The sequence below is a fragment of the Hemitrygon akajei genome, chromosome 4 (assembly GCF_048418815.1).
Source record: "Hemitrygon akajei chromosome 4, sHemAka1.3, whole genome shotgun sequence".
NCBI classification, from domain to species: domain Eukaryota; kingdom Metazoa; phylum Chordata; class Chondrichthyes; order Myliobatiformes; family Dasyatidae; genus Hemitrygon; species Hemitrygon akajei.
In genome coordinates, this window is record NC_133127.1 from 34,348,069 (window position 1) to 34,372,737 (window position 24,669).

At 46.3% G+C, this 24,669-nt stretch overlaps 1 protein-coding gene across 9 annotated transcripts in view; it reads left to right on the forward strand.

Moving 5' to 3' along the window:
• The window catches only part of LOC140726206 (fibroblast growth factor receptor 3-like), a 271,549-nt gene that overhangs the window by 229,244 nt on the left and 17,636 nt on the right, over positions 1-24,669 (forward strand). For 6 of the 9 annotated variants that reach the window (XM_073042271.1, XM_073042272.1, XM_073042270.1 and 3 more), the window contains 7 exons: positions 3,723-3,892; positions 10,357-10,480; positions 14,137-14,327; positions 17,091-17,241; positions 21,502-21,689; positions 23,802-23,950; positions 24,036-24,157. In XM_073042271.1, coding sequence (XP_072898372.1) covers positions 3,723-3,892; positions 10,357-10,480; positions 14,137-14,327; positions 17,091-17,241; positions 21,502-21,689; positions 23,802-23,950; positions 24,036-24,157 — 1,095 coding nt within the window. Of the gene's footprint in view, positions 1-3,722; positions 3,893-10,356; positions 10,481-14,136; positions 14,328-17,090; positions 17,242-17,952; positions 18,098-21,501; positions 21,690-23,801; positions 23,951-24,035; positions 24,158-24,669 lie in introns of all 9 variants that reach the window. The other 3 variants (XM_073042266.1, XM_073042268.1, XM_073042269.1) reach the window with 3 other exon arrangements.

The following is a 24,669-nucleotide window of genomic DNA, read 5'->3' on the forward strand; positions in this document are numbered from 1 at the left end:
AAACACCGAGAACATGAGTTGTAGAGCCCTTGAAAGTGAGTCTGGAGCTTGTGGAATCAGCCCAGAGTTGGGTTGAATTTAGTTATGCACGCCAGTTCAGAAGCTGATGGTTGTGGGGCAGTAACTGTTCCTGAACCTGGTGGTGCGGGACCTTAGCCTCCTGTACCCCCTGCCCAGTGCTAGTAGAGGGAAGAGAGCATGGCCTGGATGGTGGGGGTTTTTGATGATGCATGTAGTTTTCATGTGGAGAGGGGAGCAGTGATTCTCAACCGTTTTTTGGCCACGGCCCCCTTAGGAGCTCTTCTCAGGTTCCAAGGCCCCCCTTTCAAACAGGGATGCAACACGAACAGGTAGACAGAAAATCATTGATGATTGAACATCAAGAAAACTTGAACATTCCGACATACTGGACAAAACTTTAAAAAAGACTGTCTGAAATTAAACATCCATCAGGCCTAATGCGATCCCTGAGCTTGGTGCTTTTCTGCAAGTTTCATGATATTGGGCTTCAAATTAGACAATGACAGTCGGAGGTCACTTCTTGTTGCGATATCGAATTCAAACGGTGTGTTGGAAAGATATTATAAACAGGAGGGAATCTATTGACTCCAATGAAGGTTGCTGCTTGGGTATTTCATTGGTTCAGTTACCAGGGGCCCCCATAAACACTTGGGGCTCCCCTTCTCACAGTTTTCATTCGGTGTCCCCCTTCAAATGTGCCATATGGCCCCTGTTGAGAATGGCCTTACTTTTTAAACCCATAATTTGTGTCTTGAAAAGGTGTATGAAATGGAACATAGAACAGTACAGCACAGTGCTGAACCAGTTAAATTAGTAATCAACGGTCAACTAAACTAACCTCTTACTTAGTTATCACAAGTTTTGGTTCCTCCTCAGAGGAAGTCAGTACTACCCACAAATAAGCCGAATTTATTTGTCAGTGGATCTAGCTGCTCCAAAGAGATGCAAGCTTGTGAGGGTTCTCAATGGGTTTGTGTGGGGAGTTCAGGAGTGGGACAGATCAGGTCCTTGCTTTCCATTGAAAGAAGTCTTAGCTGGTGAGGTTCTCGCAGGTTCTTTTTCTGCTGTCAACAGAGGGAATTTAGTGCTACTTGCTGAGAATATGGACACACCTTTCAATGGCAGAAGAGTTTAATTAGAATTTGCTGCCCTAGTCCATGGTATAATGTGACCCTTGTCCTCGATTAACTTCCCTCCCTCCGTGGCTGGCAGGATTGTCTCCTCGCTGCAGTGCAGTTCCACACAGTCTGGCTGGCCTCTGGCACCACGGGCTGTTTGGCAGTGGATGGTTAAGTTCCATTTGTAACAAAGTCAACCCCTGAGCATTTACGTCGGCACACGGTATGCGTCACCATCCCAACTACCTCCAGACCCCAAAAAAAAATCGAGAAAAGAACTGCAGATAGTGAAAATCTGAAATAAATACTGGAAACTCTCAGTAGGTCAGCAACATCTGTGGAAAGTGCCACAGTTAATATCCAAAAGAAGTGCCCTGGACCTGAGGTCGAGTTCACTGTCGTAGGCACAAGTACGTGTCTGCACTGGTGCAATGAAGACTTTGCAGCAGCTTCAGACTGGTTCTCTCTCCACGGATGCTGACTGACCTGCTGCACACTGCCAGAATTTTCTGTTTCTGTCTTGGCGTCCGTTAATTTGACAGCCGCTGCTCGCGAGGCCACTACTTTGCTACTAACAGCCATCACGCACCTTGTTGGCTGCAGCCGCTTTTCTCCCCTTTGTAACTGCTCACACCAGATGCCGGCAATGATCATTTGGCTCTGACCCTTTTCCCCAGGAACGTGTCATTGAAACGTTTTGGGTCCCATTGGAGCTGTTTCCCTGTTGTACTTGGGCTGGTTTGATCATTGATAAGGACAGGGATGTGTCAGCTGGAATTGACAGAAGCTTTGATGCAGGTGGAGAGAGCTCTCGGGGCTCCCGTTTCAAATCCTGCTCGAGGGGTGTGAAAACGTTGCCTCCTTCAGCAGCAGTCCACATGGATTTCAACAGCTCCTTGTGATGGTGTAAAGCAGAGTGGGGAAGGAAGGAGAGGCAACAGAAGCAGAGCTCCGCGGGCAAAGTGCTGAGAGTGCCTTCTTTCGCAAGTGAAGGTGGCAGAGATCTCCAGAGGGCAAGGCTTGGGAGGGTGGCTTTGAGAGGATAAAGCTGAGTATTGCCTAGCTCGAGCTTCACAAGACATAGGAGAAGAATTAACCATTCTTCCCATCAAGTCTGCTCCATCATTCAACCACGGCTTGTTTATTTTCCCTCACAATCCCATTCTCCTGCCTTCCCCACATGATTCCCTTACGAATTAAGTATCTGACAACCTCTACTTTAAATAGACCCAATGGCTTGGCCTCCACAGCCTTCTGTGGCAATGAGTTGCACAGATCTGCATCGTTTGACTAAAGAAATTCCTCATCTCTAAGGCGACACCCCCTTCTATTCTGAGGCTGTGTCCTCTGGTCCTATACTCTCCCGCTATTGGAAACATCTTTGCCATGTTCGTTCTACCAGGCCTTTCATAGTTGGTAGATTTCAATGAGATTCCCTCCCCCTCCCCCTTTATTTTTCTAATCTCCAGCGAGTACAAGCCCAGAGCCATCAAACGCTCCTCATGTGTTAACCCTTTCATTCCTGAGATTATTCTCATAAACCTCCACTCGACCCTGTCCAATGCCAGCACATCCTTTCTTAGATATAGGGCCCAGACTGCTCATAATTTTCCCAATGTGGTCCAGTGAGCAGGCTGGTGATTAGGGGAGTGAGGTATAGATGCTGAGGCTGAGGTGTGAGTCCCAAAGAGTGAGGCTGAGGGTTTTCAGGAATAAGACTGAGGAGGTTGAAGGTCTTCCCTAGGAGAGTGGATATAATGCCCAGTGGACCAGACATAGAGAAGCTCGCTGTATATATTTAAGGAAGAAAGGATATGATGTGTCCTGACGAAGGGTCTCGGCCCAAAACGTCGACTGTACTTCTTCCTATAGATGCTGCCTGGCCTGCTGCGTTCCACCAGCATTTTGAGTGTGTTGCTTGAATTTCCAGCACCTGCAGATTTCCTCGTGTTTGGAGATTCTTGTGTTATTTAAGAATATCTAGATAAGTAGTTGAATCGCCAAAGCCTAGAAGATTGCAGAACTAGACTTGGTAAATGGGATTGGTGTTGATGGGTGCTTGCTGGACGAGACAGAACAGGATGAAGAGCCTGTGTGTGTTTCTCTGCTGTAGGGCGGACTCCACGATGTGCCACAGAGGAGAGGAGGATTGCAAGGGAAGCTTGAGGCTCTGGTCTGGGATGGGCATGGAGATGGGGTTGCCTCCTGATGCTATTGATGTAGTTTTTCATTGACTCGATTGTATCTCTTTTTTCTACTGTGAATGCCTGCAAGAAAATGAATCTCAAGGTGCCATATACATGCTTTGATAATAAATTTAGTTTGAACTTTGTGGGCAGGGGTGAGAGAGCCACAGTTGTCAGCAAGGCCACGTAATTCAAGATAGATGGCAGATGCAAAGTTGCAGCTCAAACAGTCAGAACTCAGGAACACTGGAGCAATTATCTCCAGGAATTGGGTACGAATCTACTGATTGCTTTTCATAGTAACGTGAGATTCGCCCAATGCAAGATCAGTGTTTTCCTGTTGTTGTGTTGGCCACCAATACAAACTCTCGACTCTCTCGCTTATTGGCCCTTTCAGGAGCACCGTACTGGGCGCGGCCCGACCGAATGGAGAAGAAACTGCACGCCGTGCCCGCCGCTAACACCGTCCGCTTCCGATGTCCCGCTGCGGGAAACCCGACCCCCACCATCCACTGGCTGAAGAATGGCAGGGAGTTCAGGGGCGAGCACCGGATCGGAGGTATCAAGGTGAGCTGCTACCCCTCACCATACGTGGCCCGTCAGGTTTTAACGGTGCCCATCCCTGGCTCAGAAACCTTGCGATTGGTTGTGGGTCAAATAAGGTCAAAGTGCAAGGGATAAGTAAACACCAGTGAACTCATTTCATACCTGCAGTGCTTGCCTCCGAAAAAATCTGTTTCATAATTGAAATGCTTACGAGCGTTTATTGTCCGTCGTTAACTTCTGCTTCAGTTTGGGAGTAATTAAAGAGCCGCCGTCTTCATTTACTGTAGCCGTGCTGGCCGGCCTTTAAGCTAACAGACCTCCTGCCGGTGGCAGTAAGACTCTGATGGGGTGGATGGTGTGATGGAGCGGGCAGGTCAGGGCAGTCCCAGAGGATTAGCAGAGCCTCAGCGGAGGCGGGGCAAGCAGCTGCAGACAGGCCTTGTCAACAGGAGATACGGATGATGAAAGGCACCAGCACTTTAAAAGTGCTGGATAAGGCCTTCTGCCAAAAGGCCTGAGAATTGTTGTGGACACTTTCCATTTGTTTAGAGCCCAGCTCGTGGGGTGAGTGACCCCTGTCAGTGTTCCCTCAGTATTTTGATCACACCATTGTAATGGAACTTAATCTTTTTTGGCATTAGTGTACAAAGGCAGGTGCTGCTTGCCAAGCAGTCTGACAGGGTATCACTTGGTCAACACTAAAGCCAGAGTGACCCTACCCCAGCTGGAAGAAGATCTCTGGGAAATGTTTTTCACAGGCCCCAGTTATGCTCAGCAGCTAATTTGAAATGAAGAGTTCAGTACAGTTTCAAAATGCAATCTTGTCTAATGCTTCTGAAACCCCCTGGTTTCCTTGGCTGTGTAAGTCTAGGAGATTGAAATGACTCTCCCACCCCAAACCCCGGTTTGTGTGGATGCTGTGTAATATGCTACCCTGTTACGACTCAGTGCCACGAAATGACTGACGGCGCACTGCATACGATTAAAGGGATTATATTTATGAACCTTAACTTAGCTAAAGGGTTAGTAAAGAAAAACAAAAAGAAAAAGGCACGTTTAATTAAACAGTCAAATGTGCACAAGTTGGAGCTCAATGCTTCACCGATGCTCAGGCGATCTTGGCACCTGGCTCCATCGAATCATAGTCCCGCACCAGTTCGAATCCTACGACTGGTTCTGTCCAGTGTCTTTGCTCTCCATCTCCCACTGAACAAAAACCCCACACCAAATACCCCCCACCCCCCAGTTCCACATCCAAATTGGATGGCACACATTCTCCATCATCCCTTATGCCAGACAACCATAGAACACTACAGCACAGTACAGGCCCTTCAGCCCTCCATGTTGTGCCGACCCATATAATCCTTAAAAAGAATTACTAAACCCACACTACCCCATAACCCTCCATTTTTCTTTCATCCAGGTGCCTGTCCAAGAGGCTCTTAAATACTCCTAATATTTTAGCCTCCACCACCATCCCTGGCAAGTCATTCCAGGCACTCACAACCCTCTGTGTAAAAAACTTACCCCTGATGTCTCCCCTAAACTTCCCTCCCTTAATTTTGTACATATGCCCTCTGGTGTTTGCTGTTGGTGCCCTGGGAAACAGGTACTGACTATCCACCCTATCTATGCCTCTCATAATCTTGTAGACCTCTATCAAGTCCCCTCTCATTCTTCTACGCCCCAAACAGAAAAGTCTCAGCTCTGCTAACCTTGCTTCATATGACTTGTTCTCCAAACCAGGCAACGTCCTGGTAAATCTCCTCTGCACCCTCTCCATAGCTTCCACATCCTTCCTATAATGAGGTGACCAGAATTGAACACAATAGTCTAAGTGCGGTCTCACCAGAGATTTGTAGAGTTGCAACATGACCTCTCTACTCTTGAACTCAATCCCCCTGTTAATGAAGCCTGGCACCCCATAGGCCTTCTTAACTACCCTATCAACCTGTGCAGCGACCTTGAGAGATGTATGGATTTGAACCCCAAGGTCCCTTTGTTCATCCACACTCTTAAGTAACTGACCATTAATCCTGTACTCAGTCTTCTGGTTTGTCCTTCCAAAATGCATCACCTCACACTTGTCTGGATTGAACTCCATCTGCCATTTTTCTGCCCAACTCTGTAGCCTGTCTATATCCTCTAGTAACCTTCGACAACCTGCAGCTCCATCCACAACTCCTTCATTCTTCGTGTCATCCGCAAACTTACTCACCCATCTTTCCGCCTCTACAACAATTATCTTATCTTCAACAATAACCAGAACAGACTGCTCTTACAGAGCTGCTAACTGAAATACAGACAGCTTAACAGTAAAGACCTCCCTTGTAAGAGCAGAACTTTCAAAGCAAAGGCTGTTTTTGGACCCGATATTACTGTGGAGGAGGCATTCAAGTGTGAGTAGAAATTACTTTTATTTGTTACAGGTACATTGAAACATTGATACTTACAGTGAAATGTATTGTTTACATCAACGACCAGCACAATCCAATGATGTGTCACCATGCTTCCGGCATCAACGTCTGACTCACCCATACGTCTTTAGAATGGCCCGGCAGTCACTCACCCATACGTCTTTAGAATGGCCCGGCAGTCACTCACACAGTCAGGGGAGAACATACAAACTCCTTGCAAATCCCTTGATCGGGGTTCAACTCCAGCGGTGTGAGTTGAACCCTGATCGCTGGTGATGTAATAGCATTACATTATCCGCTAGGTTACCATGCCAACCAGTGCACCCACCAACCCGGTATCAATCATCATTAAACATTTTGCAAGTAGACCCATCCATGCATTCCGTTGGTGTAAGGGAAGCCAGCTCAGCTATGATGGCGACGAGCCTTCAGAAGCCGTCCTCTAGTCTTGTGCAGGCCATAAAGAGGTGGGGGAGTCACACGTTGGAGGGAATCCCATTGTCTATGGACACCAGCCTGGGAGATGAGGCTGGCTGGGCAATGGGTCCATCAGATCTTGTCTGGCCTTTTCTCCCAGAAGCTGGATTAAGTTGAGTCCTCCAGAAAGTTCTCCCCAGCCCTTCAGCTGCTGGGAGATGGGACACACCATGGGATTGACTGTCTGCCCACTGTTAATAGAGGACAAGCCGAAACAAACTGCTCTTGACAAAAACGAGCAGTTTAAAGCCTCTAACAAGTTGCTATTGATGACAGCTGTAAACATACTCAACATCTATGAGCATGTGTTTGACCATTTGAAATGCTGTTCAGTTTTGTTACATTTTGCTAAACCTGTTGCCTCCGACTCGGAATTAGACATAAACCAAAAGTGACAAGTTAGCGTTTGGTCCAAAATCCTACTTTAAAGAAGCTCTCAAATCCTTTTAGGAATCTGCAATATTTTCTAATCCTCTAAAGCCCATGTGACACTGCATGCTTATCCACATGAATGCAAGGCTTGTTTTAATCCTCTACTAACCGAGGAAGCCAGCAATTGTCTTGTTAGCTGCAGCAGAAGGGTCTAAATGTTTTACTTTCTGTTCGTCCTTCTCCTTCCAAGCAACAGTTACAAGATCTTTCATTTATTCCCTTCCTCTCCCGAAACTGTTGCTGCAGTGTGTTTCTCTGAGCGTCAACCGCTCACCTATTCTCTCACCCAGGCGGCCCCTGCCTGCGACTGAAGGTGGAAGTTTCACGCCACTGGGCTAGGTAAGTGTAGTGGGCATTGAACAGGCCACATCCCCACAGAGTCGCTGGCTTGTGACCGGCTGGTAATCAAATAAACGAGCTCGAAAGCGAGTGGAACTGCTGTGTAATACTGTGCACAGTTAGACCAGAAAGAGCGAGGTGACTTGCTGTGTTTATCAAAGTGAGTGTGGTCACTGGACAGTGAATACTCCCCACACCTAACCCCCCCCCCCCCCTGCTGACTTTCAGTATCAGCGACTGTGTGCAGAGTGAGGCTTACTCCAGTCCGCAAACCCAAAGTACTTAAGCCCCCACGTCTCCAGAACTCCCTGAAGTTTCAGTGCAATGTTGTTTTTAGCCATTTCTTTACCAAACCTCCTGTGAACCAGCCACAATGACTAGTGCAGTTTTGTGCTAGAGGTAGCAGCCAAACTAGATCCTCATGCAGACCGTCTGGGCAGGATATGTCCACTGTTACTGCCTTATAAATCCCCAGAAAAGAAATATTTATTTGCTGGTTAGCGGCTACCGTTTTTGCAGAGGAGAAAATGATTCTTGCATTATATGCAAGTCTTTAGGTTTTTAGCTGGTCAGCTAGCCCTAACAGTGGCTTTGAATTACTTGAGGGCTCCCTCCCTCAAGGGACAGTGAAAATGAGAAGGAAACCCAACAAGCTTGCACAGATCCTTGCCAGCATTTTGCTGTTAGTGGCCTACCTGAGGGTACTTTTAGATTGACAGGGTGTCTTAGGCACCGACAGTCATTACGACGTTTGATCTGCCCACGTGAACCGCTCTCCCATCTCCAGAAGGCTCAGAAGTGGCTTAAGAGCAGTCATCCTCTTGTCATCCACGCTAGCACATTCAGGAACGTTTATTACCCGACAGCCGGCAGGCTACTGAACCAGTGTGGACGGTTTCATTCACCGCAACTCTGAACTGATTACACAGCCTAAAGGCTCACATCAAAGTAGACTACAACTCATTTCTCAGTGTTATCTATTTCTTCCTTTGCACAGTTTGTCTTCTTTTACACATCGGTTGTGTGGGACAGCATGGTACTGATGCAGGTTGCCACGGTAGCATAGCAGTTAGTGTAATGCTGTTACAACACCAGTGACCCGGGTTCATTTCCACCGCTGTCCACAAAGAGTTTGTACGTTCTCCCCGTGACTGCATGAGTTTCCTCCAGGTGCTCCGGTTTCCTCCCATGTCCCAAAAAACGTATGGCTTAGTAGGTTAATTAGTCACATGGCTGTGACTGGACAGCGCAGGCTGATTGGATCAGAAGGGTCTGTTACTGTGCCCTATCTCTAAATAAATAAATATATTTTTGACAACATTTTCTGGTCTTTATGTGCCAGCTTTAAAAAGTGAGCGGAACCTGCTGGGACCTGTCTGCAGAGCAGGAGATCGTGGAATAAGTTGGAGACAGTTCCTTGTGGACCTTACGCGCCTAGTTTTAAAAAGCGAGCAGGGCCTGCCAGGATTTGTCTTGAGAGACAGGAGATTGCTTGGATGAATAGTAACCTGGCGTGGGCCAATAAAAAGAAGTGAGTTTTAAGCAGAATGGCCACTGTTAGAGTGGTCAGGCTTTGGCTCAACAAGCTCAGGCAAGAACAGACACAGGCTAGAACTTCAGCTTGAGAAGTTGGAGGTATCACAAGTGTAGGCAGGGTGGTAGTTCAGGCTGCAGAATGCTTCTCCTGTGAGGTGTGGGATTTCACGGTACCTATTAGTCTCCCTGATGACCTCGTCTGCAGGAAATGCACCCAATTTCAGCTCCTGACTGACAAGGCCAAGGAACCGGAACTGGAGCTGGATGCACTCGGGATCATCTGGGAGGCTGAAAGCCTTATAGATGAGACTCTTTAACTGAGGTGGCCACACCCAGAGTGCAGACTTCAGTCGGTAGATGGGCGACCACCAGGAGAAGTAAGGGGAGTAAGCAGTCAGTGCAGGGTTCCTGGTGGCCATTCCCCTCAGCAACAAGTCTTCTCCTTTGGATACCGCTGGTGGTTGGGGTGACCTGTCAGGGCCCAGCAGCAGCAGCCAGGCATGATGTGAGCAGTTTTGGGCCCCTGATCTGAGAAAAGATGTGCTGGGATTAGAGAGGTCCAGAAAAGGATCACCAGAATGATTTTGAGAATGATAGGGTTAATGTATGAGGAGTGTTTGGCCTGTACTCACTGGAGAATAAGGGGTGATCGCATTGAAACCTATTGAATATTGAAAGGCCTAGATAGAATGAATGTGGGGAAGATGTTTCCTATAGTGGGGGACTCAAAGCCCAGAGGAGACAGCCTCAAAACAGAAGAGTGCCTATTTAGAAAAGAGATGAGAAGGAATTTCTTTAGCCGGAGGGCAGTGAATCTGTGGAATTCATTGCCACAGACAACTGTGGTGGCCAAGTCATCGGGTGTATTTAATGCAGAGGTTTATAAGTTCTTGGTTAGTCAGGGCATCAAAAATTACGTGGAGAAGGCAGGTGAATGGAGTTGTGAGGGATAATAAATCAGCCACGATGGAGCAGACTCAATGGGCTGAATGGCCTAATTCTGCTCCTATTTATGGTATTATTTATGTATAGTTTTAAATAAATTCTATTGTACTTCTTTATTTTTCAGTAAATAGCTGCAAGGTAAGTAATCTCGAGATAGTATATGGTTATGTACAGAATACAGTGCGCACTTTGATAATACGTTTGTATATTTACTTCGACTTTGTGTCTGCTCAGCCAATCGATAAATGTCATTCGTTCGTAAAGAATCCTCATGCCTACTAAACTCAGAGTGGGCTCTGGAATAACGTGCTTTCTGTTCTGTCTGATTGCATTCTCTAGCTACGGCATCAGCAGTGGAGTTTAGTGATGGAGAGCGTGGTCCCCTCAGACCGTGGCAATTACACCTGCGTGGTGGAAAACAAGTATGGCAGCATCAGCCACACTTACCAGCTGGATGTCCTTGGTAAGAGAGCCATGAGCAGGCAAATACAGGTTGGGATCACAGCATGAGCCGTTGGTAGTGGGTGTGTTGAAGTGTGGGTCCAAGACCCTCTGACAGATTTAAGTTGTTGCACCTGAACTATGCGGTAAATCTTCGAAAATCCAGTATCCAGTTGCTTAAAAGTCCTGATGGCTCGGCACGTGGCTCATTTAAACACAAGGTGCACTGCAGATGTTGCGGTCAAAGCAACACGTACAACACGCTGGAGGAACTCAGCGGGTCGGGCAGCATCCGTGGAAACGAGCAGTCAACGTTTCGGGCCGAGACCCTTCGTCAGGACTGAAAAGGGAGGGGGCAGGGGCCCTATACGAAGGGTCTCGGCCCGAAACGTTGACTGCTCGTTTCCACGGATGCTGCCCGACCCGCTGAGTTCCTCCAACGTGTATGTACGTGGCTCATTTATTAGCCCAGAATGCCACGTGTCAGAGTGCTGGGGGGATGTGCATCAAGTCCAGGAGTCCACGACTGTGACTGGCTGAGCTCCAGCAGCTCGATTTTCGCTGGAGATTCTAGCGTCTGTACTCCCTTGTGACTCCTGTGCACCAGAACTTCGTTCTCCTGGGGTTGATCTGCAGTTGCTTTTCTCTGGGGTTGAGCTCTGAACACGACATTAACCAGTGACCAGACAGGGTGAGCTCGGCCTGTCAGCCTGTGATAAAGCCATGTCGTCTGCTCCTAGCTCATGCCGTGAGATAACTGTATGTTGGACTCAGCAACCCCACCCTCCACCCCCAAGTCTCTGGTTATTCAACTGGTCCTTCTTTCAGAATCACTCCCAAGTGCTGATAGTCCTTTGTCCACCAGATGAATAAATCATTTAATTTTATTTTCTAAATAAAACAAGTGTTGCATCAGTTTCTTTGGATTAACCTCCAAGATCCAAGTTTATTTATCATCCTTTTCCATAGATATTTTTCTATCTCCTTTACCATAGCATTGGAGAGGGATAGGAACAGACGAGTTTGGGAAATATTTAACTGTAGTAAGGGGAAATATGATGCTATCAGGAAGAAACTTGGAAGCATAAATTGGAAACAGATGTTCTCAGGGAAATGTATGGAAGAAATATGGCAAATGTTCAAGGGATATTTGCATGGGGTTCTGCATAGGTACATTCCAATGAGACAGGGAAAGGAAGGTAGGGTACAGGAACCATGGTGTCCAAAATCTGTTGGAAATCTAGTCAAGAAGAAAAGGAGAGCTTACAAAAGGTTCAAAAAACCAGGCAATGATAGAGATCAAAAAGATTATAAGACTAGCAGGAAGGAGCTTAAGAATGAAATTAGGAGAGCCAGAAGGGGCCATGAGAAGGCTTTAGCAGACAGGATTAAGGAAAACCCCAAGACATTCTACAAATATGTGAAGAGCAAGAGGATAAGACGTGAGAGAATAGGACCAATCAAGTGTGACAGTGGAAAAGTGTATATGGAACGGGAGGAGATAGCAGAGATACTTAATGAATACTTTGCTTCAGTATTCACTACAGAAAAGGATCTTGGCGATTGTAGGGATGACTTACAGCGGACTGAAAAGCTTGAGCATGTAGATATTAAGGAAAAGGATATGCTGGAACTTTTGGAAAGCATTAAGTTGGATAAGTCACCAGAACTGGACGGGATGTACCCCAGGCTACTGTGGGAAGCTAGACAGGAGATTGCTGAGGCTCTGGCGATGATCTTTACATCATCAATGAGGACAGGAGAGATTCCAAAGGATTGGAGGGTTGCGGATGTTGTTCCCTTTTCAAGAAAGAGAGTAGGGATAGCCCAGGAAATTATAGACCAGTGAGTCTTACTTCAGTGGTTGGTAAGATGATGGAGAAGATCCTGAGAAGCAGGATTTATGAACATTTGGAGAAGCGTAATATGATCAGGAATAGTCAGCATGGCTTTGTCAAAGGCAGGTTATGCCTTACGAGCCTGATTGAATTTTTTGAGGATGTGACTAAACACATTGATGAAGATAGCACAGTAGATGTAGTGTATATGGATTTCAGCAAGGCATTTGATAAGGTACCCCATGCAAGGCTTATTGAGAAAGTAAGGAGGCATGGGTTCCAAGGGGACATTGCTTTGTGGATCCAGACCTGGCTTGCCCACAGAAGGCAAAGAGTGGTTTTAAATGGGTCATATTCTACATGGAGGCCGGTGACCAGTGGTGTGCCTCAGGGATCTGTTCAGGGACCCCTGCTCTTTGTGATATTTATAAATGACCTGGGTGAGGAAGTGGAGGGATGGGTTAGTACATTTGCTGATGACACAAAGGTTGGGGGTGTTGTGGATAGTGTGGAGGGCTGTCAGAGGTTACAGTGGGACATTGATAGGGCTGAGAAGCGGCAGATGTTCAACCCAGATAAGTGTGAGGGGGTTCAGTTTGGTAGGTGAAATATGATGGTAGGATATAGCATTAATGGCAAGACTCTTGGCATTGTGGAGGATCAGAGGGATCTTAGTGTCCAAGTCCATAGGACACTCAAAGATGCTATGCAGGTTGAGTCTGTGGTTTAGAAGACATACGGTGTATTGGCCTTCAGCAATCGTGGGATTGAGTTTAGGAGCCGAGAGGTAATGTTGCAGCTGTATAGGACCCTGGTCAGACCCCACTTGGAGTACTGTGCTCAGTTCTGGTCGCCTCACTACAGGAAGGATGTGGAATCCATAGAAAGGGTGCAGAGGAGATTTACAAGGATGTTGCCTGGAATGGGGAGCATGCCTCATGAGAATAGGTTGAGTGAACTCGGCCTTTTCTCTTTGGAGTGATGAGAGGTGACCTGATAATGATGTACAAGATAATGAGAGGCATTGATCATGTGGATAGTCAGAGGCTTTTTCCCAGGGCTGAAATGACTAGCATGAGAGGGCACAGTTCTAAGGTGTTTGGAAGTAGGTACAGAGGATGTGTCAGGGGTAAGTTTTTTACGCAGAGTGGTGAGTGCGTGGAATGGACTGCCGGTGACAGTGGTGGAGGCGGATACGATAGGGTCTAAGAGACTCCTGGATGGATACATGGAGCTCTGAAAAATGGAGGGCAATGGGTAAGCCTAGGTAGCTCTAAGGTAAGGACATGTTTGGCACAGCTTTGTGGGCCAAAGGGCCTGTATTGTGCTGTAGGTTTTCTATGTTTCTGTGTACACATCGAAATACACAGTAAAATGCATGGTTTGCGTCAGCAACCAACACACTCAAGGATGTGCTGAGGGCAGCCCGCAAGTGTCACCATGCATTCCTGTGCCAGCAGAGCATGCCCGCCTGTGGAGTGCTCTGGGTTTTCTTTCTGTTTCTAACTGCGATCTTCCTTGTAACAACTGTGCACAATTTATGTTTTCAGAATGAAGTTTAAACCACCGGCATATGCCGTGAAATATGTTAACTTAGCCGCAGCAGTATAATGCAATACATCATAAAATATAGAAAAATGAATAAATAAAACGAATCACAGTGGGTATATGTATATATGCTAAATAGATAAATTAAAATAGTAATGCAAAAACAGAAATAACATGTTTTTATTGGGAAATGCCTCTTATCTGATGCCATGTGCCCGTGACTCTGCTGAAAGTAAGCTTCCCGTTGCACTGGTACATACGACAATAAACTCAGCTTTGACTCTGTTTTCAGAACGGTCGCCACATCGGCCTATTCTCCAGGCGGGATTGCCCGCCAACCAGTCGGTGGTGGTGGGCAGTGACGTGGAGTTCCACTGCAAGGTCTTCAGTGACGCGCAGCCGCACATCCAGTGGCTCAAACACGTGGAAGTAAACGGCAGCAAAGTGGGCCCAGACGGGGCTCCCTACGTCACGGTGCTGAAGGTAAGTAGCCAGGTGTCGGAGTAATCGAGCACGGCCACCAGTAGAGCCTCACTGTGGCCTCAGTAGGATTAACTCGCCCCCTGTGACAATGCGGTAGACTGCAGCTGCGAGCTGTGCTCCCTCCCCACTCTAACCTATTAGCAGATGCAGTCTGGTGAACAAATGCTTTGATTTTAAGTTCTTATCAGAGTGTTAATGAGCTATTGTCCTGGGGGGTGAAGCAAAGGTCCAGGGGCTGATGTCCCTCCGTGTCAGCCCCTGTCTCTGCAATGACATGAGTGATTTAACAAGCAGAGGGTGGAGGGGGGCTTTTAATTTGAGTGTGGGTCCCCCTGCTGCTGGTTGCAACCAAATCAGTACAGACAGGAACTGAGCTTGCAAATTCCCACCCCTATGAGGAATGAACAGGAGAAAATTGAAATTGGTTTATCAATGTTACATGTACTGAGGGACAGTGTCTTGCATACTGTTTGTTCCATACATCTGTTATCGAAGAAACCAGATTGGAAAATTGAATGATGAAGGGCCCATGCCCTTATTCCCCTCCTGAGCTGCTCCAGAACGCCGTGTGCTGCTCTGGATTTCCAGCTCCTGCAGAATCTCTTGTGCTTGAAAGTTATCGCCGGGATTCACAGTTTGCCCGACTTGAAGGGCAGGGGTTGACAGCGGGGCTGGGATCATCTACAAGCCACAGGAAAGACTTTAAGCCTCAGTTTGTCCACATTTGCCTGAGCGGCCCAGCAGTGTGCTTACATCTGCAGACTCACTGCTGCCATTCTATTGTTTAACTAAGTTCGATTTAAATCTGGGATCAGGAAGGACAATGGGAACGAAGCACAACGGAAGTAGGGGGAGGTTTATGGGCAGAACATTCATGGAATGTGCACAGTGAGCACAGAGAGGATTTTCAATTAGACCCCAATCAAACAATGATGTCTGAACACCACTACCAGGGATGAAGGTCCACTGCACTGAAACTAAAGGCCTTCCTCTTGAAGAGACGTCAAAAGGAATACAGTGAAAGAAAATTTGTTCTGTAAAAATATAACATCAGTCTGTTTCCTGAGTTTAGTGCAGCTTCACTCCAGATAATGTGGAAATTCTAGAGGCATTGCCTCTTCCAAAATTGGGCAGCTTATTCGGGAATCAGCCCAGCAGCCGTGCACACAGGTCAAAGCCTGCCGGAAGTGCTCTTACTGTGAACAACAGCTTGTTTTCGGTTGACATACAGTGATCCCTGCCACTACAAGGTGCTCTGTGGCATCGGGTGCTCTTCCTACTTCTCAAAGTTCAAAGTAAATTTATTATCAAAGTACATACGAGTCACCATATACAACCCTGAGATTCATTTTCTTGTGGGCATTCACAGTAGGTGCAAAGAAACCCAACAGAATCAATGATAAGCCACACACAAGACAAACAATCAATATGCAAAAGACAACAAACTCTGCAAATACAAAAAGGGAAAAAAAGATAAAAATAATAATAATAATAAATAGGCAATAAATATCGAGAACATGAGCAGAAGGGTCCTTGAAAGTGAGTCCGTAGACTGTGGGGCAGGCGAAGTTATCCCCTTTGGTGCAAGAGCCTGATGGTTGAGGGGTAATAATGGTACCTGAACCTGGGGGTGTGAGGGTGGTGGGTGTCCTTGACGACGGATGGTGGAGACCTCCGCACACCTGGAGCTCATTGTTGAGAATCATGAGCCATAACATACTTGGGATGTCCAGAAAGAGACGCGAAAGGCAACATGTACATATAGGTTATAAGTTCCAGAGATTCTACCATGCTGGAAATCCAGAGCACGTCTCTTATTGTTAACAAGTTCACAATAGGAGCTAACAAGGTTGGTGTTATGTAGTAATAAAGAATCGGAGGTTGGTGGACTAAAATCCCTCAGTGAAGACTTCCTCACGAAGTCAGGGCTGTGTAGGACGAAGGAGGCAGTTGATGGGGTGGCATCTTGGTGCAGATAGTGGAGCTGTGGCTTCACAACTGCACTGACTTCAGCTGTCGGTGTGGACGTCTCCCCGTGCCATGTGGGGTTCTTCCAAGTGCTCCATTCCCTCCCACATTCCCTAAGATATGTAGCTTGATAGGTTAAGTGGCCTCTTTAAATTAATCCTGGTGTGTATGTGAGCGGGAGACGTCGATGGGACGTAAGCAGGAAGGGGTTCGCTGTAAGTGGGCAAAGAGGATAATTGGATGGATTTCATGCCTCCGATTTTTATTTATTTATTCACAAATGGGATTAGATTGTCAGCTTGAGCAATATTAATTTCCCATTCCTGGCTGCCCCTGATCTGAGAGACATCCAGAGGCACTCAGAAGTCAACCACAATGCTGCAGCTGTGGGAGCTTCTCATTGGCTATGTAAGGACAGCATCACTTTCCCTCAAGTACACTGGTGAACCTACAGCAACACAGTTTGCACAGCCACAGTTACCAGTGCTCAACTCTCATTCCATATTCATTTAACATCTTCAATTCCAGAAGTGCTGTGCTGGGATTTAGATCCTGTTGAGGTCATTGGCCCAGATATCTGGGTGTTGGGCAGCTAACAGGAGGGTACACGGCAGCCATCTTGGCCTAGTGGGGGAGCAAGTAGACGGGTGGGGAATTAGAACTCTCTGGATCTCAGCCCTTCCCTCTCCACCCCCTCCCAAGGTCTCCGGTGGGGAATGTCTGCTCTGTTGGCTGCAACCTTGCTGCGGGGCTGACCTGACCTACTGATGTGTTCTGTGTGATCTATCCCTGCAGTCGTGGATAAGTAAAACCGCGGAAGCAAACGTTAAACTCATTCTTTACAATGTGACAAAGCAGGATGAGGGCGAATATCTGTGTAGGGCCACCAACTTCGTTGGCGTGGCCGAAAAGATGCACTGGCTGTACGTCAACGAACCGAAACCAGGTAAACACAGACCTCTGTCCCAGGCCTTGAACGGCTGAGTACAACCCCTAACCTCCACCCACCCCCAGAACCCCCACATGGGGCTCAAAAAATCCCCTGTATGTTACTGAACTCAAACTGCTGTGGGCTGCCAACCAATCTCTGGTAACCTTTCCTTTTCACTTGCTTTGCATCAAGAAAATCCCTGTTGCTGCCCTTTGCTAAGGGAAAAAAAAATTCCCGCAATACAAGAGGATTGTGTTCCGTCTTTTCCACGCTATTTTCTCCAACTTTCCTCTCTTTGTTACTTCCTGGCCTGTCCACTGGATCGGATAACGATTGGGTGCTCTCAAATGCTGTGCCTAACCAAGTTATATTCCCTTCTCTTTCTGCTTACCCCTCCCGTTTCTGAAAGCATCTCTAGACCTGACCTGAAGCAATCCCAGCATATTGTGGGCCAATTTTTTACACAAGCTCACTTTTTAAATCTGCTTTTGCATGCCTAATAATGGGACAGAGAGAGTGAAGGCCTGGTGAAGGGAACTCTTGACTCATTGTGCTGGTTGTAGAGGTAGGAATGTCTATCATGTGGAGCAGGGTGTAAACTTTTACATGTGCTTCTACCTGCTTTCAGGTGTGCGGTGTGCAGGGACTTTAACTCGGGTTGCCTCGGTCCATACCTCTCCTCTTCACTTTCTCCTATCCTGTTTGCTTTGTGTTTTGTTTTTGTAGACTGCTGGTATTAACACAACGGATAAGGAAATAGAAATTCTGTACTTGCGAAATGTTACTTTTGAGGATGCAGGGGAATATACCTGCTTGGCTGGTAATTCTATTGGGTACTCGCATCACTCTGCATGGCTGTCCGTGCTGCCAGGTATTTCTGCTTCCTCAGATTCTCTCGTGTGATCGTTGTTTGATGTCTCTTTCCACAAAATGGGAAGATTGTGCTCTTATGATTGCAATGACTTCAAGCAGAAACTCTCACCATCTGCAGCCACTTCTTTGATTGACGTGTTCCAAATTTGTCCCTTAAAGGTGCAATTTCTCCCACCCCATCAGACACCACCCTGGGGCATCTGCCCCCCTTGCCCTACTAGGCATTAACAAGGGGATGGGTCCTGTCCTGTGTACGGCCTTCGGACAAACAACGGGCATCTTCTCCAATGGAGACAAAAAAAAACATCAAACCAAAAAAATTACTGTATTTTTGTTATGGACTTAATTGTCCTTTTCTTTGTTCCACATCACCAATCGTGGGACCATGGTCAGCAGAGCTGCCTAATTGTATAGATAGTCTCCCTCCGAGCCCTAGCCAACCTGAGCACGTCTGCCTGCTAACCCTCAGGCTGGCTGAGACCCTGGCCCCAAGCACAGTGGGTGCGAGGGGAGAGCATCGCTCCGCTTGGTGCACTTGGTGTCCCAACAATGTTGGGCATCTGCTTCCCTCGATATGTGCATCTCCATCAACCTCTACTTAAGCCAATATCTTTGAAGCGAGATTATCCAGATGGTGAAAGTGCATGTTTGAACACAAAATAATGAGTGAAAATCAAGGTGATTCTTCTCAAATGCAATGATTTTGTCAGCTTGGTTTCAGTAATGAACTGAAGGATAATGCGAGAGATTGCGTTATAACACAAACTCCCCAGTGTCTACTGAAATTCAGATTATTAGTAATGGTAAAATGATGTGAAGTAACTGACCAGATTGTCCCAGATACGAGTTCATATGGTGCTCAGAAAAAAGATTGTGACTTACTTCTCTTTGCTATAACCATTGATGTTTACAAATAAGTAAATTTTTAATATTACACAGTTATTTTTTTTGGTGTTAATGATGTGTTCTGTGTACCACATGTGTTCTGTATGGCAGGTTTCTACTTAGGTTTGGAGGCACCAGCTCCCTTTTTCTCGTGATTGTGATGATGCATCCAACTCCTGTTTTGACCAGCATCCATGGCCCCAGGGAATCACAAATGCCCGTTTTTAAAGGGAGATTCATTCACATTTAGTTTAACTGGCAGTAGTTTACATCAGCAATTTCCCGATCTAATTTAGGGCAAATCATATATTAACTCTTCAGCTGAAAAATTGTAGAGAATAAATTTTAGTCTTCAGCATAGAATAAAATTGAAAACAATGAACGCATTGCCTTGAGCCCTTTGCCATTTGAGAGTTAGTTTGGAAGTCACCCTACAATAAGTATTTTGCTGAAATTATTCTTCCCCTCAGCCATTTTCCATCTCCAACCTGGGGTCCACAGACCCCTCGGTTAATGGTAGGGGTCCTTGGCGTTAAAATGGTTCGGAACATATACTCTAAGCATTTCCTGTCCATGAATCTGTCGAAATGTTGTAATTGTACACGCCACCGCGACCTCCTCTGGTAGCTCCTTCCAGACACCACACACTGTGTGAAAATCTTGCCCCTCAAGTCCTCTTTAAATTTTCCTCCTCTCACCTTAAACTTGTGCCTTCTAGTTTTAGACTCCTCTACCCTGGGAGAAAGACTGTGTCCATTCACCTTTTCTATGCCTCTCATAACTTCGTAAGGTCACCCCTCAGCCCCCTTGACTCCAGTGCATCCATTCTGTCCTTATAACTCAGCTCCCCATTCCCAGCAGCCTCTTCGTGAACTGTTTCTGCACGTCCTCTAGCTGAACCCCATGTTTCCAATGGCATGGCGACCAGAGCTTCACACAATACTCCAGGTGAAATCTCATAAATGTTTTGTACAGCAGATGAAGATAAGTTAACGGTCAGACTCGGCTCACTTGAACGAAGGCCTCCAGTTCCGCTTCCCTCTCCTTTTAGGTGTTGGCCTCCGACACAGCTGTGATTGAGTTGGCTGCAGCACCCGTTAGTCAATGGAAGGGAAATTGCCCAGTGATTTTTGGCACATTGGCCTTCATAAATCAAAGTATTGAGTACAGGAGATGGGATGTTATGCTGAAGTTGTTGGCGAGGCATAATTTGGAGTATTGTGTGTAGTTCTGGTCACCTACCTACAGGAAAGATATCAATAAAATTGAAAGAGTGCAGAGAAAGTTTACAAGGATGTTGCTGGGACTGGAAGACCTGAGTTATAAGGAAAGATTGATTAAGTTGGGAATTTATTGAGCATGGGAGAATGAGGAGAGATTTGATAGAAGGTGTACAGAACTATGAGGGGTATAGATAGGGTAAATGCAAACAGGCTTTTTCCCACGGAGGTAGGGTAAGACTAGAGGCCATTGGTTTAAGGGTGAAAGGTGAAATGCTTAAGGGGAACATGAGGGGGGATCTTCCTCACTTAGAGGGTGGTGAGAGTGTGGAACGAGCTGCTAGTGGAGCTGGTGGATGCAGGTTCGATTTCAACATTTAGGAGAAGTTTGGATAGGTGTGTGGATGGGAGGGGTATGGAGGGCTATGGTCCAGGTACAGATCGATGGGACGAGGCAAAATAATAGTTTGGCATGGACTAAATAGGCCAAGGGGCCTGTTTCTGTAGCTATATTCCAATCCTGATGGCTGTACAAGTGATGGGGGTACCTCAGTAGTGTGACAGTGTGACACGATTACAGTTCGGGGCTTCAGAGTTCAGTTCTGGCATCCTCTGTAAGCAAGTTTGTACATTTCTACCTGTGTGCGCGTGGGTTTCCTCCACGTGCTCCAGTTTCCTCCCGCAGTCCAAAGGCGTGCTGGTTAACTTATTAGTCAGTCATTATAAATTGTCCTGTGATTAAGTTAGGGTTAAGTTGCTGGGTGGTGCAGCTCGAGGGGCCAGAAGGACCTGCTTCACACTGTATCTCTAAATAATATTAATAATAAGTACAATACCCCTTGCAGGAGGTGGGTGTGTGGATGTTCAGTGATGACAGAGTCGCAAGGCAGCTGAGATACCCTGCAAAATCAAACTGTCCCAGAGTCACTCTTATCTACTGTTTGAGGACCCATGTCCAGCACTATAGTGTCTGCCCCTCCCGCAGGTGAACCCCTCCCTCTTTCACCATCCCAAGGAGTTAACAGCAAAGGAAGAGAGCATGGAGGAGAGAGATTAGAAGGCTAAAAATCTCCAGCTTTTGAAGAGTATTTTTACTATGTTTGTGTCACTTTGTTTGGTTAAGTAACCATAGCAGCAATTTTATTTTGGGCTATCATTAAAGTTCAGTACGAGTCTGATGAATATGACATGAAATAAAAAAGGTTTTTCTGCCCGAGTGTTACTGATTAGTGTGTTGATGCAGAGCAGATCCATGGTAAGGTCTTTTAATTTGTTTCTCACACTGATTTCCCTGCAGCTGAAGACTTGGTGAAGGAGGACGACTCTGGCTCAGTCTATGCGGACGTCCTCATCTATGTGACGGGTTGTGTTCTTATCATTCTGACTGTTACTATAGTGATCATGTGCAGAATGCGAACGTCCTCAAAGAAAACTCTGAACCCACCTCCGGTGCAGAAACTCTCCAAGTTCCCACTGAAGAGACAGGTAACAGAAAGTAGATACAAGAGTTTAGAGCATATTGTAGCGCGACCATCTAAAAGGTGAATTCAGTTAGATTGGTATACACACTGGTTGTACTCAACGTGCCACATATCCTGCTTCTGCTGCCATCTAGAAGCTTCAGAGGTATCTTCAATCTTTAATTGGATCTTTAAAAAAATCACACTGTGTGTTAGCAAATCCCTCGCTCCACCCTCGACGGGGCGTGTTCCACTGGCAGATGGAACAAGGCATTGGTAAGGCCAAATTTGGAGTATTGTGTACAGTTCTGGTCACTGAATTATAACAAAGATGTCAACAAAATAGAGAGAGTACAGGGGAGATTTACTAGAATGTTACCTGGGTTTCAGCACATAAGTTACAGAGAAAGGTTGAACAAGTTAGGTCTCTATTCATTGGAGCGTAGAAGGTTGAGGGGGGACTTGATAAAGGTATTTAAAATTATGAGGGGGATAGATAGAGTTGACGTGGATAGGCTTTTTCCATTGAGAGTAGGGGAGATTCAAACAAGAGGACATGAGTTGAGAGTTAGGGGGCAAAAGTTTAGGGGTAACACGAGGGGGAACTTCTTTACTCAGAGAGTGGTAGCTGTGTGGAACAAGCTTCCAGTAGAAGTGGTAGAGGCAGGTTCGATTTTGTCATTTAAAAAAAAAATTGGATAGGTATATGGACAGGAAAGGAATGGAGGGTTATGGGCTGAGTGCAGGTCAGTGGGACTAGGTGAGAGTAAGCGTTCGGCATGGACTAGAAGGGCCAAGATGGCCTGTTTCTGTGCTGTTATGGTTATATGGCTATTTTGTGAGCTGCCATGTTTAAACTCAAAAGCTCGATATGTTATCTGGAGACAAAAACACACACACTCCTCTGAGCCCCAGGGTAATGAAGGAGGGACAGAGGTTTAACATAGAACAGTACAGCACAGGAACAGGCCCTTCAGCCCATTTTGTTGTGCCAAACCAATTACATTAGTAATCAAATGGGCAACTAAACTAATCCCCTTACTACACAATGTCCATATCCTTCCACTGGTGTGCATAGCTAAACATCTCTGAAAGTCTTTAATGTATCTGCCCCAGGCACCCACCACTCCCTGTGTTGCCCCTTTCTAACAGGAGATTGCTGCTAGGATTCAACGTGCAGGTAAATGGCGAGGACTAGGTTTGGCTCATTCACTGTAGTCCCCAGAGACAGTCAACCTGTAGTCAATTACCACATCATGGGTCACATCCTGTTTGATATCACAGCAACCCCGGAGGGAGAGAGAAATCGTTGATTTATAAAATGCAGTAGGGTGCTAAGAGGGAAATATCTTTCTGGTGTTAATCAATACAGGCACTGGGAAATCTGAAATGAAAACAGAAAGTTCTGGAAAGATTCAGCAGGTCAAACACATCTGCAAAAAGAGAAAGAGAAAAACAAATTAGTCTCTCCTTTTACCTTGACTAACTTGTTCCACTCTTGTTTCTGTGAAGAGTTGCAGGTGTCAAACACTGTTTCTCTTTGCCTGACTTGCTGAGTTTTAACAGAGTTTTCTGTTCTTGCCACGTCTCAGACGTTGCTGCATCATGTAAGACAGCATGAATGGAGAAACAGATCACAGCGGAGATTTAGTAATCCCGTGTGGGATGCCTACTCCGTCCCATTGTTCACATTATGCAGCTTCTGAGCCTGCTATACCATCATCCACTCCACCACGTTCAGTAGAAATGCAGCAAGCTGATTGATTAAATGCCCAGTGTAACACTGTATAGCTGATACCAGCTCCCTCCTTACAGTCCCACACATACTGATTAATATGTGTGCCAGATGGAGAACACGAGGAAACAAGGCCACAGTCTCTAGAGAGGCAGAAGCTGTACTGAATAATAATAGATATTAATTTATAAAACAGAATAAATATAGCCTGGTGTCCTGCTTCAGGCTATTATCTCCATCCTGAATGCAGTCCAGTATTAATCGAATGCCAAGTTTAAGGAATGGAGCCCAGAAATGTGTTTGTCAGCCTTTGATGTTGTCTTCATCCTACAACTGTTTAAATTCAGATATCTCAGCAATTTATAGTGGTTGGTAAAAAATCTGAATCCTTTTTCATTCAAGCAGGTATCCTTGGAGTCGAATTCCTCCATGAACTCCAACACGCCTCTGGTGAGAATTGCCCGCCTGTCTTCTAGCGATTCGCCCATGTTGGCCAACGTCTCAGAGTTAGAACTCCCAGCCGATCCAAAGTGGGAGTTTCAACGGCCAAGGTGACTTCTACTGACAGATACAGCTTTAGAGTCATTGCCGCTTCCCTTCGTCATTTAAACTTAATGCATCTTCTCGTTCCCTCAGGCTGACTCTGGGAAAACCCCTGGGCGAAGGCTGTTTCGGTCAAGTAGTCATGGCAGAAGCCATTGGGATCGAGAAAGACAAAGCCAACAAGCCAGCCACCGTCGCTGTCAAAATGCTGAAAGGTGAGAACATGTTTGCAGGCATCTGCCACACCGTGTGAAGCTGGTGTAGATTTGGAAGACCCTCACCATCCAGGCCATCCTCTCTTCTTGCTGCAGTCATCAGGAATGAGGTGTAGGGGCCTTAGGTCCCACACCATCAGGCTCCGGAACAGTTATCCCTTTTGAACCATCAGGCTGCTGAACCAGCGTGGATATAACTTCTCTCATCTCAACGCTGAACTGATTCCACAACTTAAGGACTCCACAGCTTATGTTCTCAGTATTGTTTGTTTATTTATTTATTTTGTATTTACATCGTTTGTCTTCTTTTGCATATTGTTTGTTTGTCAGTATCACAAACACAAGAAATTCTGCAGATGCTGCAGATCCGAAGCAACACACACAAAATGCTGGATCAGTCCTGATGAAAGGTCTCTTTTCCACAGATGCCGCCTGACCTGCTGAGTTCCTCCTGCATTTAGTGTGTGGGCTGTTTGCCAGTTTTTGTTCGTGTGTACCTTTTCATTGATTCT